We start from the raw sequence: 15,390 nt of genomic DNA, 5'->3' as shown, positions 1-15,390 counted from the left end.
TGATCGGCCTGGGCCTTCCTTTTGCCCTCTCACGTCCGACTTCGTCTCCAAGTCTCCTCAGGTGCTCTAGAATCTTATTTTCACTTGCATGTGGGCCTGGCACATCGATAGCTTCGGGATGAGATTGATCTTCAATGACTTTCCAAATCTCCGCTTGATCTTCTCCGATTCCTCTTTGATCCCGAGCTGGTCCTTGCCATATCTTCATAAACTTAGCCTCTAAGTAATTTCGGAGGATTGCTTACCAAAGATGGGCACAGGGGGCGCCAGAGGGTGCCAGCCGATTGGCCTGGACTCCTCTAGGCCGATCAGCCTACCCCCTTCCTGGGCCCTTTGATCTTCATCTTTGTCTGGTTCGATGCTCATTCAGTGTTTTATCCAAAAATATGCTTTTAGGCTCAATTTCCTACAAAAACACAACATCCTCCAAAATACGTTGCATATGTGAAAATAACCGGTTTATTAGGTGTGATCAATAGTTTATATATTAAATTCATGTAATTATTGAAGATAAATAGGGGGTAAAAGTGTGTCAATAACGAGCGTCAACACTTTGTAGCGTGTCTAACCGTGCTGTTCCATGGAGCATTTAAATTTTAAAAGATTGCAACCTATGACGGATTGAAAACCTCTATAAGAATATTTATTGGATTAAAATTATGGTATTTCAGTTATTTAGTACCATCGATATATTTGAAAACTAGGTAAATTTCAAAACATAGCACCACAATTTACCATAATTTGCCTCTTGCCCGAAGTGCATTATGATCTAAAAACTGAACTTTGCTTAAAGGGTGCATGCAATTGAAGGCCCTGCCTCTAGCAGACGGAATAGGAAAGCATACAGATAACACAAACATATAGCTAAGCAAAATCACCTGAACTAGAACAGTGTGGAGTTTGCCAACTTAGCTCCACTTCAATGTAAATGAGAAATAATCCAATCCACTCTTCCACCAAGGCCATTCACTGATACCGCTGCTACTCCAGAAACAGCAACCGACTATAGAAGCAAAAGCCATGTTCGGTAACCACAACGTACAGTTTGGAACACTGGGCATTTGGGCAATGCATACATTTTCAAGAAAGAAAAAAGAATGTAGAGATTGGGTTGCCCCTATGAATGAATTCACTACTAGTGTCTTGATGTTGTATACTGAGATGGACATGTTCTACCATAAGAAATTCATTTATGTGATATGTAAATACCCCATTCATTCTAAAATATAAGGTATATCGAGTTGTCAAGCTTATAGACAAAATATTAACATCTACCACACTAAAGAAGTAGATTATAAAAATACAGTCCATAATTGGATTTAATTATGCTCATTTGATATCTTAAATTATTATTTTTACAAATTTGGTCAAATATACAATAATTTAACTTAAAAACTCAAAATCCCTTATATTTCAAGATGGAGGAAGTATTCCTTACATAAGTATATCATATATGATCTTTGTTCCAAAACAAATGCAATTTCGAAGTACATGCACGGATAAACTTTTTGAAACATTACCCTTTTGCACATAAATTATTTGGGTTTATAAAATTGTTATTACTCCCTCAAAACATAAATAAGTGACGTTTCTCAAATTCAGACGGTCTACAAAATATAGCTTTGACACATAACAAAAGTGTACTTTTACAAAACTACACTGTGGGACAAATCTAATCATGTTGTTTCCAAATATCCAACTCAAAATGTAAAATCTAATATGTAACATGTACCCTCTCCCTCTCAGGAAAAATATGCAAACAACTTTTGGAATTGGCCGATTTAATAGTTAAGATAACACCAAATTATCACTTAGCTAACCTTTGTCAATATACGTACTTCAACTCTGATGCCATTTTTTTACCATCAAATTACAGAGTACAATTTTGGCCATCAAACTCAAACCCAGATATCTCTGACCAACAAACTATGGAAATCGGACAAATTTAACCATTTTACAAGTTTAAAGGTGGTTTTGCCTTTATATATTTTTTTCTAAAAATAATAAAATCTATTTCAATCTCTAAATGTTCGTAATTAATTTATTTAAATCAGAAAATATAAAACCAATATCAAATGAAAATATAACATATCTGTCTGGTGCTCTATTTATTAGAGATATTTGGATCTTATTTGTTCCTTTCACTAGCGTTTAATTGTTCATAGTTGCCTCCATTATTTATTTAGATTATCTTGTGTGCTATATTAGACAAGGAGATAGATGAATACATGGAAGATCTTGAAGGCGACACGTATTCACAGATGGCTTACTCCACGTCTCCACCACATATAAGCTGCGCCACCAAAGATGTTAGTTGGCCAAACTTCAGCAATTGGGCAGGAAAATGAACCACAGCATAGGCACGGGTGCCAAAGCAATTTTCCATATGATTCCCTACTGGGCACAAAATATAATAAAATCATGATTTTTGACAATACCGTCACTGGATCACTATTTTTTTTGTTTCATGTTATAAGTTCAAATATTATAAATTTTGTTTCAAATATATCTGTCTATTAATGAGAACAAAAGTATATGTCTTGCAATGTTTCCATCTCTAACTACAGGAGTGTACGTGTCATGATCTAGATACATCATAAATGCAAATCAAGTCAACAATTAATTCCCATTTTAAGTGTGAAACGAAAGAGGGCACGGGATCATGAGGTCACGCCGCATCACGGATTACCTATGCAATGTAGCTTCCATGAAGGTTGTGTAAGAAATTGGCAAAAATATTTTCTAAGATGGAAGAATATATACAAATGTTACAATCTACTCCTAGAAGTTAAAACAAGTCTTTGGATTGGAGAGGAAATCTCGTACAAAAAGACATAAATACAATATTTTCTAAAAGGATAGAATCGTACAAATTAAACAAACAATTTTCTATTCCTCCTAAAGAAATAGGAATAGGAAGGAATGCCAAAAGTCAAAGGGCAGCATACATATCCTAAGTATAAAAAGTCTAAACCGAGCCGATGTGCTGAGCCAGGCCCCACAACCATTTAGGGCTAGGCGCGCGATGCTGGAAAAAAACATACCACTCCAAACTTGGCCAAAATAATTAAAATATTTATTTTTTATTAATAATTGATGGGCGGCTTAGCCTGACATGGAGTTAATGGTCGGCTTGGGCGTGAATTTTAGGCCGAAAGAAGTTGGGCTTTTCCTTAGCCCAACTCAAGCCCAGCCCAGCCCACATTATGCAGTCTAATACACAACAACCCAATTTATGGTCTCTGAACAAATAAAGGAAACTGCAAACAAATCAGAAAAAATCTAAATAGTTATATGCCGAGTTAATATTTTTGGTAAACCTAGCGGCATGTCATGAACTTTGTATGAGTTGGCACGGAAAACATAATCTCTAAAGATATACAAGGGATGGAACTGCTAAGAAACAGCTTGCAAAAAATCGATGCACTAAAATCTCATAACCTAGTAGATAGAATGCAATCACAACGAGGAGTTCTCGAATTCACACGCAGTGGCGTGAGAGGTGAGAACGCACGGCAACCCCACAGCAAGCAACGCGAAAAATCAAGGAGACCCCTCAAAAGCCATTCCAGGGGCAGGAGAGCCGAAAGGAAAGGGGAACCTAAACAAAACGCCAAAGCGTGATCAACCGAGAGGGAGAGGAAGGAGGAAGAAAAGGGCAGGCCCAAACAAACTGCTCTGCTCCGTCGTCTCTCACTCCCCACCCCCCACCTCCTCCTGCTGCCTCCTCCCCCAAATTCCGGTCCTTCTAAACCCCCCGCCCCCACCTCCGCCTCTCCGCCGCGGCCGCAATTCCCCCCTCCCCGACCCCGATGAATCCGATCTAAGCATGTCCGCCGCGCTAGCCTGCCTCCGCCGCAACCCCAAGCGCCGCCGCGACGCGCCCGATCATGCGCTCCCCCCGTCATCCAAGCAGCCGCTGATGGCCCACGCCGGCGCCGACGCCGCCGAGTCGTCCTCGTCGGCCTCCGCCTCCGCTTCGGGGGCCGATGGCGCCTCCGCGGCGGCGGCCGCCGCCGCCGCCTCGCCGCCCCCCGCGTGGCCGCGGGAGGCGCACTTCTTCGTGCGCGCCACCGACTCCAGGACCATCGCGATGCACGCGGGGTGGGACGACACCGTCGGCGCCGTGCTCGACCACCTCGGCGCCTGCGGGTACGGCCGCGATTTGCGGCTCCTCTATGCGGGGCGGCAGCTCGCCCCGGAGGCCACCCTCGCCGAGCTCGGCCTCCCGCAGGACTCCACGCTGCACCTCGCGGCCCGACTCCGATCCACCCAGCACCCGCACGCGTGGCAGCTCGCCGCGCACATCGCCGCCACCGCCGGCGGCGCCGAGTCTGGGGCCGCCTGCGTCCCCGCCGCCGCCTTCTCCCTCGACGAGCTCGTCAAGGAGTTCATCCTCCGCGCCCACCGCGCCAACCTGGGCCTTTCCCGCCACGATCGCGGGTCTCCAGGCGAAGACCGGGCCACGGCGGACCACGCCGCCGAGTACCTCGACATCTTCCTCCAGGCGGGAGCCGCCTTATCATTGGTTCGCCTCTACCTCTCAAAGTCCCCCTTTCGCTCTTACGCTGAGCGTGCAATCAAATGCTTTATCGCCACGGACCCTTCGTCCTTACCGATGGACGTGCTGGTCTTGACTGCGCCGGTGCTGCTTGAATTCTGCCGCTTGCTTTCCTTGGCTGCGGGCAGGAGGGAATCACTCTATAGATTATGCCGGCGTTCACTTGCATCAGTGTTATCCAATCGTCCCAGGCTGCCCCCGTCCATGAACTCGTCAACCAGGTTGATCGAGCAAATCCTGCCATTTGCCCGTGAAGCAGTGGATTTGGTCCTCGAGGGACTCGCATCCGAGCCCATGGTGGTCTCGCCCATTGATCTTGATGAGTTCTCAAACTTCTTTAAAGTGATGTGCCAGCAGGCACGTCTTTGGATATCCGGTGAGGGGCCAATGCCCAGGAATCTGTACAGCAGGGAGTCTGAGCATGGTAACACATGGATATGGAGGTTCCACAACATGTCGATGGACATGTTGAAAAGGTTGGATGAGTGCTTGAAGAAGTTGGAGATGGACCTATCATTGTCATCAGAGAGCACCGGGGTCATGGAAAGTCAAACCATATGGGCCGCTCGATCATTCATCCTGGTTGTGTTGACTGAACTCGATTTCATCTCAGCGATTTATGAGGATGTGGGGCACACCCTACAGCTTGTGTTGATGGCACATAGGGCGCCGCTCAATGCACTTGTCCGCTGTTCCAAGAGAAATGAGCATCTCCATTGGCTTGCGAAGCATAAGAATCTCCTCTGCTTTGAGGCCAGAAGGAATTTAGTCTTCATGATGCTCCCTGAAGGAAAGGATGATTTTGGGGAGCTGCATGAGATGTTGATTGATCGGTCACATTTACTTGATGAATCCTTTAATTACATCGCACAGGCGAAACACAATGAGCTTCGAGGTGGGCTGTTTATGGAGTTTAAGAATGAGGAAGCTACAGGTCCTGGGGTTCTGAGAGAATGGTTTTGTTTGGTGTGCCAAGCTCTTTTCAGTCCGAAGCAAGTTCTCTTCTCGCCTTGTCCTGAGGATAAACGAAGGTTCTACTTGAATGAAAGTAAGTTTCCTGGGTACTATCTTACCACTTCACATATAGTTCTATTGGTGTGGCACTACAGCCAAGCAACTTCAAACCTGTAGGGCCTAATATATTCTGTTATGTTGGGGATCAAATCTGCAGTGTGATTTTCATGTATCCAATCTAAATATTTGAAAACATAATGATAGTCCAATTTTCAAAAATTTGGATGCATGTATTTCCCAAAGGACATGTATATGGAGAGTACCACAGCAGTCTGTTAAAGCCTTATCCTTCCCAACTTTGCTGGGTTGCTTAGTTGCATACGTCGTGCACATTTTGGCTATTACAATCACATAAAAAGAAAAGGTACCTACTTTAAAATGTGATTTTGGACTTACATGTATCCTGTTTAGTTCAGCTTATCAATCCTGAAAGCTGCCTTATGTGATAAGCCCATGCTTGACCAAAGAAGTATTATACCATTTGATGCAGTCAGTAGTAAATTGTGATGTTATTGCCATTATACAGTATGAGCCCTTGTAGCTGCCATGGTTATGTTCATGAAATGAGAAGATTATGATTCAGTTTGTATGTTGACAGTCCGCCTATGAAGAAAACCATCTCCTACTTATTATAGTTATTGTTCCACCTTTGACTTTATTTGTTTTCTATTTAATGTTTTCTTATTTATCCATTATATTTTGGACAACTGGTGTCCACAATGATTTTGTCGCGATGTCCTCTAACCTTTGACAGTTATCTGCACATTGCAGCATCTGCTGTGGATCCATTGCATCTGAAGTACTTCACTTTTGCGGGACGAATAATCGGATTAGCCTTGATGCATAAGGTGCAAGTTGGAATTGTGCTAGACCGTACCCTGTTCTTGCATCTTGCTGGGAGAAGTATTACACTAGAAGATATTTCGGTGGCAGATCCTGTCAAATATGCAAGCTGTAAAAGGATTCTGGAGATGAATGCTGCTGAAATTGATGATCTATACCTAACATTTTCCCGAGGAGCTCATGAATTAGGTACTCGAGAGATTATTGACCTTTGCCCAGGAGGGCAGGATATCAGTGTGAATATCAGAAACAGAGAGCAATACATTGATCTTCTTATTAAGAATACGTTTGTGGACTCTATTTCAGCTCAGCTGACCCATTTCACCCAAGGATTTACTGACATACTAGTTAATCCTGAGCGTCGTAAAGACTTTTTTGAGTGCTTAGATCTGGAAGACTTAGACCGACTGCTAGGGGGAAGCAATGACACAATAAATCTGCAAGATTGGAAATCACATACTCAATATAATGGCTACAAAGAAAAGGATCGCCTGATTACTTGGTTCTGGAAGGTACACTGCATTGTTTTGTATAAATGCATTCTATCATGAATTATGAGTTTGTTGTGCTGCCTTATATTTTGACCATCTTCTCGTGTGTTCATTTTTTCATGCAAACATGCCATTTCTCAGTAAACTCTGTTAGATTTTGCGGGAACACAAAAATACCAATCATTGCTGCAGACCAATCAGGTCAGTGCATGTGGTACATGTACAAGTGTTATGAGACACAAACCTAATATAAATGTATGCGATGACAGCATCATTCACTTATGAGGCGTAGTTCTGTTTTTTTAAGACATGATATTATATACATTCCTGTCCCAGTAAAAATGGCTAATCATGCGCTATCCCTGCAGAAAGTAACGTTTTTCAAAGTATGGTATCTTTTTTCTTGATATGCTCTTCAAGTGTCCCTTTTATTTTGGCCTCCATCATGTCGTCATAGCAGTTCATGAATTTAGTTTGCTATCATATATGGTACAGGCATACTGTGTTTGAACTGGCTTTTTTTTTTTTGTCTTGGTTGTCTTGGTTGATCGCAACCCGGGCAGATTCTGAACCTGTGAAGTTGTAGGGTGCAAATTGAGCCAAAACATTATGTGTATGTGTTGTGTCTGTGGCATGTTTAAACCATGAGGTTGAACTTTATGGTGTGTTTAGTTGATCCCATAATGAGATGCACTTGTTGGCCAGGCCTACTGTTCAAGGACTTCGGTTTCATTGCCCTTGAAATTTGTAGTTACCACATCACTGTGATGAAATCCTTTACTATTTTAGTTTTAACTGTTGCTTCGTCCAGAAATTTTGAGTTAGATGATTGACATCTGCCCAGCAACATCATCCTTTATCCCATTCATCTCTTAATCTTATCAATGCAAGCTACTAATTGAAACTAAGGCTATTAGCTTGATCCTTGGTGCTACGCTACATCAAACCGTCAATTGATGACATTGTATGTTGGATTCACCAACAAGCAAGTTAATCATTGCCATGCGGGCAGTGTTTTTTTTTCTTCCCTTTTTTTTATGAGAATACACGAGGAAAATGTGTATGTAATTTTAAGGAGAGTGCCATAGTGGGTATATACCCAAGACCTCAACCACTAGAACCTTGCACTCAACCATTGGTCCACATGGCTGCGTATGTTTTAGTATCAATATGACACGATTGCACCATCTTTCTACTTTTTTGGCGGCTCTGATGCAAATAAGCAAATCAATGTTCTTAATTCTTTTTGTAAACTTCAGTTTCGTCATACAATTCTTGTTGATGCTTGTGTAAGTGAGATGAGAACAACAAAACAACTTTTCTTATGTTGTTGCGGATGCATCTTTGTTGGAGCTTCATCAACAGGAGCCAGGATCTGGTTCTGTTGCTGGTATCGACCATTATTTATATAGTGACTTGTGTTAAAACTGCCTGCTTTGACATTGTTTGAAACACGGCTAATTGTCCCTCGTTACCTTGCATGCATATCTGTCAAGACATTCATATTTTTTTTACCCCAAAATTCATCTTTCTTATAGAGCAAACGCATTATGTATTACCAATCGGTTTCTTGCATCCTTGGATACTTATTTGTTCATACTGCAGGCGGTCGAGCGCATGCCAATCGAGCAACAGAGGCAGCTCCTTTTCTTCTGGACTTCAGTAAAGTACTTGCCATCAGAAGGCTTTGGTGGGCTGAGCTCCAAACTGTACATATACAAGACATCGGACTCACCTGACCGTCTCCCATCGTCTCAGACCTGCTTCTACCGCCTCTGCCTCCCTCCTTATACATCCTCGAAAATGGTGGAAAACCAGCTGCAGAAGATCACACAAGAACATGTGAGCTGCAGCTTCGGTACATGGTAGTTGCTGCCATTCTTGAGTGGGAAGCGGTATATTTTGTACATATCGTAGGCTAGTGTCATCCTGTTATCTCATTGAATCTGATCCTATAAGCTTGAAGGTAATAGGTCTTATTTTGTTTATTTTCTTTTTCTTTTTTTTGTATGTACCGTGAGTTAGTGTTCTGAGACACTTAACCTAATGTAGAGGAATTGGTAGAAAGCAGGTTCCTTATTTCCAAAGAGGTGTGCGATGCGCCGATGCTTTGATGTGCATGTAGCTGCATTGTGCTGACGATTGAGCAGCTCCGGCAACCATTGAACTCGTGCGGGTTATTCTGGTTGATCCGTTACCGGACAAAAGCATGGAGTTGTCTTGTGTTTGGAAGGGAGTTAACTTATGTAATGCTCTCATGCTCTGTTCAGCTCGTATGGGCAACACCCGTAAATCCACTTTTCCCCTGATTTTATGAAACTGGCAAACTTTGGTCAGGCCTCTTATAGCAGTAGCTTGCCAGTTTTCAGTTAAGCGTGGCTGCGTGGGCAGAGGTTCTCTGAGAAATGGCCTGGCATCGGGTTCTCGAGGCTTGGACCAGCCTGGGCGCTTGGCATCTGAAATTCTGAATCACAGCCATTCTTTGGTTCTGAATCACAACCGTCTTTTCGCGGTATCTGAAACTCTGGCCACAAACCTGTACTGCATCTGATCAGCGGTCACAGCTATATGCATGTTCGTTGTAACACCAGTGAATCGGGTACATTTGCGCTCCGTTATGTTTTGCGTGCCCCATAGAAGCTCGGAGTCAGCCTGTCAGGCGCCGGCAACGCATCCTGCGACTGCGAGATCCCGGTGCGGCTGATGAAGGCGGAAGGGCATCGGCAAAACAGGCTCACTGATGGGGGATGCTCACTCACATGCGCGACCCTTCCCCTTCAGGGCCTCAGGGGGATGCACGTACGGGTCGAGTTCGACGACCACACGGCTTGTCGGCATGATGCCGTGGCCGAATGTTTTTGTAGGCCCGTGCTGCAGCTAGGTTGGATTCGCAACCCGAGCCTACCAAACTGGAGTCAGGATGCTGTTGGCTCTGGTTGCGTGGGGCAGCATCTGGGAAGATCCCTTCCCGTCCAGGCCACTCGTACTGGCCCCGGCATCGCAACTCTGAAGTTCGGAGCTGACCCGTCCTCGTTCTGAGCCCTGAAGATCTCTCTGACCTTATGGCGGCATGGCGCGGTTGGCGATTCCAGGCAATTGCTGCGGCACTTCTCATCTTCCACGAAAGCTTTGCGGATTTGCCGACGAACGATTAGCTCTATACCTCTATCAAGATCATCATACTCATATCACACAATGCAGCTTAAAAAAGTAACCAACAACGATAGCGCAAACGTGGTTGATAATTAACTTGACACGACACCCCATACATGACAGGTAATACGAACCAACAGCACACAAAGACACAAGCTGCAGCGGCAGGGCAGGGGGGCGCCGGGCCGCTGACACCGGGCCCCACCACCCGCGACACACTTTTATTTTAGCCCACGTCACTCCACTCCACTCCACTCCTCGCAGCCCCGCAGCAGCACACGACAGCTAGCCCACACGGCAGCAGCTTACTACTGCTAGCTACGACTACGCCACACGCGCGCACACACCGGTAAAAACCGTAGCGTACTGAACGGCGAGCCCGTGCCGTGTACGCGCGCACGCGGCTGCCGTATGCCACGCCGAGCCGTGATCCACCGTGGGCGCCGTCGCGCACGGCCTCATCACTCACTGTCGGCGGCCTTCGCGTCCTCCTCGGCGGCCGGCTCGGCCGCCGCGGGCTCCGCCTCAGCGGGTGCCGCCTCAGTGGCCGGTGCCTCCTCGGCAGCAGGAGCGGCGGCCTCTGGCTCCGGCTCGGCGGCGGGCGCCGCCTCCTCCTTCACCTCCTCGGCGGCCGCCGGCTCCGCCTCCTTGGGCGCCTCGGCGACCGGCTCCGGCTCGGCAGCAGCGGCTGGCTCGGCCTCCTTGGGCGCCTCCGCTTCCGGCTCGGCCTCCTTGTTCTCGGTCTCGGCCACGGCGGGGGCAGTCTCCTCCGCCGGCGCGGGGGTCTCCTCCTTGGGAGCCTCCTCGGCCGCGGCGGCCGCCGCCGGCGGGGTCTCCACCGCGGGCGCCTCCTCGGTCACGACGGCGGTCGGGGTCTGGACCTGCACGTGTCACGACGCGTGCAAATTAAACAACATGTTAGAAGCACAGTTGATCTCGCTTTCCTAGGATCGATCGAGCTCATCATCAAGATGGCGATCGATCGATGGAATCACAAAGCATGCATTCACAAGCATTCGGATCATAAGATATTCGAACGATCGAGGCGATCCGTGCATATGAAGAATCACACAGATGATGGTGATCGACTGATCGAGCGAGTTACCTCAGCAGTGGCCATTGGTGACGAGCAGAAGGTTGGTGACTACAAGAAGAGTGGTGGCTACTTGGCTAGCTAGAGCAAGAGCTAAGAGCCTGAGACTGAGCTAGAGCGATCGATCAGAGAATGGGAAGGAGCTTGTGCTTCAGTGCTTGTGTGAAGCAATGCGCTGAGACGGGGGCACTATATATAGAGGCCCGGTGGCGAGGACAAAATGGGGAGAACACAAGGGGTCACCCAGCCGCAATTTTTTTTTAAAAAAAAAAGATAATGAAGAGCTGTCGTTCGTATCATGATCGGGAATCTTGAGAGCTGTACAGGCACACACATGAACATGTCGTGCATTGCAACCAAAAGGAGGCGATGCGTCCATGAGCCATGACACATGGAAAGGGTCCAAAAGGGGTGGTGTGCACGGTGTGTCTTGGTTGTTTCGCTCAACAGGCCCGGTGAGATTGTGGGAGAGATCAAGGTGATCACAGATTCACAGGCTCACAGGTCGATCGGTAGATGTGCCAGGAAGGGGCCAAGTGAAATCTGACCAAATCGATCTCGTTGTGGAGGCGAACGTGGCTTCTCCCCGAGACTCTAGTTGTTCGGTCTATATCATCGAATTGGCTTTAAGATTTGTGTTATACTCCCCCATTTCTAGTTTGCAACATCGAATTTAACTTCATTAAATCTACTGTGAAATATATTGGACGTGTTAATCTATTTTTCTGCCCAAGTCATAATTAAAATTTTGACATCGGTTATGATAGTACATAGTACTGCCGTACCATCTCATTGTTGCAATACTCTACACATTTAGAATCTTAAAAGCTGTTTCAGCGACAGATTCATCATCACAAAATAGTCTAGGAACAGAACAGGTGGCCTCACATTTCTCCGTGGCGGCAAGTGCACTGTGTACCCTTTTGAGTTGTAGCCTTCTGCTCATCGCGCGTGCAGGGCTTTGAGGTGCGCATCTCATTGTTGCTGCACGTTCTACGCCATCCTTGGCCTCCGTAGTTTAATTGCCTTCGCCTGGACCGTCTGATCGATCGGCCCTCTCCCCCCAGCCAAATCACGAATCAGCAAGAGAGATTCCGCAGCTTTGATTACGGGAGGAGATCGATTAGTGCTCCGCTCGTACGAGATTGTAGGTGGCAGGAACAGAGGCTTTTGTCGGGTTAGCGTGCAGGCAATGCAATTGGAACCAGCGAATGTGCATCTGATGAGGGGACGCTACGACGATGAGCCTACTACGATCGATGTGATTTGGAATTTGGAGTAGATCAAGGCAGGTTGCATCTATAGCTAGCTAGCTAGTAGCTGGTAGGACTTTTCGAGCGGTGGATCCGTGTAGTTTTGTTCGTTTTTGGACAGTGCTGTGTGCGTCAACTGAAAGGGGACAATTAGCTGTTGCAAGATGTTCGCAGATCATAAAGCAACGGTTGCAATGCAATTGACCCACAAACAGAGCTTTGTTTGCTGTGGTAACTAGTCGATGGGATGATAAGAATTAGAATTATTGCATGTCGCATCAAGGATCAGGCTAATCTAATCTCCATGTCACGACGGGGTGCTTGCATCATGAATTCATGATAGTGAACCCAAGATCGTCGGCCATAACTTTTCGATGTTTTTTTTAAGGTCCTCGGTATAACAAAAGTTATAACTTAGGATTTGTTACCTTGTACGACAAATGGTTACTCATCTCAAGTTATAGTTAACGATATTTATTAACTCGTTACCTCTTCAAAGAGCTATCAACTTTCCAGCCAAAATTTAGGCAGGCCATCTCGGCGTCTAGAGTTTGGCAATGCTGAATTCCGGCTCGACGCTCATCATGTGCATCAATTTTGGTAGAAATCAAACCTATTTTTTTTAAAAAAAAGAATCGTTTCACACAGCCTAGTTTCTTCATATTCTCCAGGCTGATCACAAATTAAAAAATATGCAGTCGATAGGACAAAATCAAAAACCAAATCTATTATTGTTTCTCCATCCATTCTTGATAAAGATATACAAAGTGATGACCTCCAACGCCTTTGCCAAACGGACAGTCTCACTTATTTTCTCGCACGGTAACGGACCAAAATCGCAGCCACTGCATAAAAGGAATCAAACCTATTTCTAACCCATATCTTGTTCCGGTTAATCAAGGCAAATGGATCAGCCCCTTTATCAACTTTGGAGCTAGTTCGTCCTGTTGCTTTGGAGATTAGGCCGCATCAGCACCTTTATCAAAAAGCTACTAGCATATAGAAATATTTGAGCCGATTGTACTGCACCGCGGGAGTAGTTGTCCATCGATCGCTTTTTGTCTAGCAAAATAATGGAAAAGGCAAGCAAGGATCTCATCAGCAAGACAGCGAGGTTACACTCGTTTTGTGGTGCACCGCAATGGGACTGCCTCTGCCTGACACCGCGTTATCTCTTCCGCAAACTGGCGCCGGCATAGCTCATCGCTGCCGAAAGATCAGCAATCACATGGCAGCCAGCTCAAGGCCGGTCCACTACAAAGCTCTAGGTTTAGGCAAGAAAAGAAACGCTTTGATTTCACAAGTGATCCTTCTTGTGTTTCAAACGGCACCTTGATCATATCGTCACCTATATTGGCGGCGGCAGTGGCTTTCTTCTCATGAGATTCTAGCGAGTTCACAAGCGTCACGAAAGCTTTTTGTGCACGTCGTTTTCCCAGCTCTAAGCCCAGCCATTCAGATGTGGAGATGATAGGGAAGATGACGAGAGGATTTCGCCTTTCGGAGAGAGAGCCCACACCGAACATCCAACATGCCCAGTCGGATGGCCTGACCGGCCGGCGACAGATCACAGGGAAAATCGGCGAGGCCGGCTGTCAGTGTGGGCTCGCGTCCATATCCTCTCGGATCTCCGGTGGTAACCAACTTTGTATACGTTCCCTGCTTTTGAGTTTCCGTATCGAATTCAAGTGTTTGCAAATGTTAGCGATGTTTTCCTGTCGATAAAATATACATGAATTAAAGGAAAAGTTCAAAATGCAGTGGAAAATTGAACGCTCACTGGTCTGTGGTCTTCATTGACGACGCATTGCTTTGTGCAAAGTTCATTTGGCTGGAGGCTTCAAAGCGCCACACATGTTGCCATGGAGTTTGCCGGCCGCAGAGACAGAGTGGCATAATTGGAGGCCATGACCCGGAACCCGATGGTGACGTGGCACCAGCGCTAGGGGCGGTGGACCGGACCCCACTCGCAGTCCTCTTGAACAGGATTTCCACTCCGTGATGACGTGGGATGCCGCCAAATACGTGTTTCCATGTCATCCTGCGACCACTTGCAATAAAATTCATATGATCGGCCGGAACATCTGTACCTATGAACAGCAAGCCATAATTTGTCTATGATTGAAAGGCAATATTAGTTGAATTTGTAAAATGCAAGCCTTGCCGTGTTTGTGTTGCTTTATATCATTAAAAAAATATCTTAGAGGCTTAATGTAAAAATTTTAACCTGGATTGGCATGATGCTGCATTCCTTCTCCATAACATGATATGTTCAAAACTTGCCGGTGGCTGGTTTATGGCATGAAACACGGGAGCTAGGCAGGAGTTTTACTTCGTTTCAGATTGTTTTTGTAAGACGGGAGGCCAATTCAGCAGCACATTGCTGTACGAAGAAGGTCTCGCCGTTTGATCGAGTCTGTACCTAGTCACTTCCCAAACTGGCTCAAGGAGGTGGCAAACCGAGATTGTAATCCTGCAAATGAATAAATGAAGCTCTCGAGTTTTGCCCTAAAAAAAAACTTGCCAGTGGCCATACTAACATAAGAACATGCATGTGGTCTCCTTGGATCTGTAATCAGGTACACATGTTGCTCCTTGCAATATTCTCCAAATGTACTATTTCTTTTCAAATAAAGAGATACGGACGAAAAAAAAGAATTTGTCCTCAACAGAGGTAAATGAGTGTGAATGTATGTTGTTATTACCATTTTACTTTTTTTTATAAACATCAACCTGTTGTTTGAAATGCAAATTGATTGCTCCAGAGCTACTACTTCGACAACGAGACATCATCAAACCTTTGACTAATTGCATTTATTCTAGTTAGATCTGCCAAAGTATAGATTCAATCGTCTGTCTTCATCTTTCAGCTTAAAGTTTTGGGTGTAACCGAATAACTGATCAGTGCATGTAGTTTAATAATCTCATTATTTTTACTGTGTTCACAAAATTCTTTTTGACAAGGAATCTACGATATCATCA

The 15,390-nt window shown here is 45.5% G+C and overlaps 2 protein-coding genes across 2 annotated transcripts; one reads left to right on the top strand and one right to left on the bottom strand.

Annotated features, from left to right (window-relative positions):
- The first annotated feature begins 3,641 nt into the window (after positions 1-3,641).
- LOC117843924 (E3 ubiquitin-protein ligase UPL5) lies at positions 3,642-8,996 on the top strand. The gene is made up of 3 exons (XM_034724688.2): positions 3,642-5,609; positions 6,347-6,930; positions 8,515-8,996. Exons 1-3 carry the CDS (start codon positions 3,830-3,832, stop codon positions 8,776-8,778), a joined length of 2,628 nt encoding a protein of 875 aa, XP_034580579.1. The 5' UTR covers positions 3,642-3,829; the 3' UTR covers positions 8,779-8,996.
- Positions 8,997-10,133: 1,137 nt separating this feature from the next.
- Positions 10,134-11,335, bottom strand: LOC117843925 (uncharacterized). Its single transcript, XM_034724689.2, has 2 exons — positions 11,168-11,335; positions 10,134-10,943 (listed from the first exon to the last, which is right to left on the bottom strand). Exons 1-2 carry the CDS (start codon positions 11,180-11,182, stop codon positions 10,524-10,526), a joined length of 435 nt encoding a protein of 144 aa, XP_034580580.1. The 5' UTR covers positions 11,183-11,335; the 3' UTR covers positions 10,134-10,523.
- Positions 11,336-15,390: the final 4,055 nt, after the last annotated feature.

This window comes from Setaria viridis, chromosome 2 (genome assembly GCF_005286985.2).
Source record: "Setaria viridis chromosome 2, Setaria_viridis_v4.0, whole genome shotgun sequence".
NCBI classification, from domain to species: Eukaryota; Viridiplantae; Streptophyta; class Magnoliopsida; order Poales; family Poaceae; genus Setaria; species Setaria viridis.
Note: the sequence above shows the minus strand (reverse complement) of the source record. Positions and strands in the feature narration are given on the sequence as shown.

Coding starts and splice junctions, on each gene's coding strand:
- LOC117843924 (XM_034724688.2), top strand. CDS start 3,830: ATGTCCGCCGCGCTAGCCTGCCTCCGCCGCAACCCCAAGCGCCGCCGC. Junction 5,610..6,346: donor AAGGTTCTACTTGAATGAAA/GTAAGTTTCCTG, acceptor TGCACATTGCAG/CATCTGCTGTGGATCCATTG. Junction 6,931..8,514: donor TGATTACTTGGTTCTGGAAG/GTACACTGCATT, acceptor TTCATACTGCAG/GCGGTCGAGCGCATGCCAAT.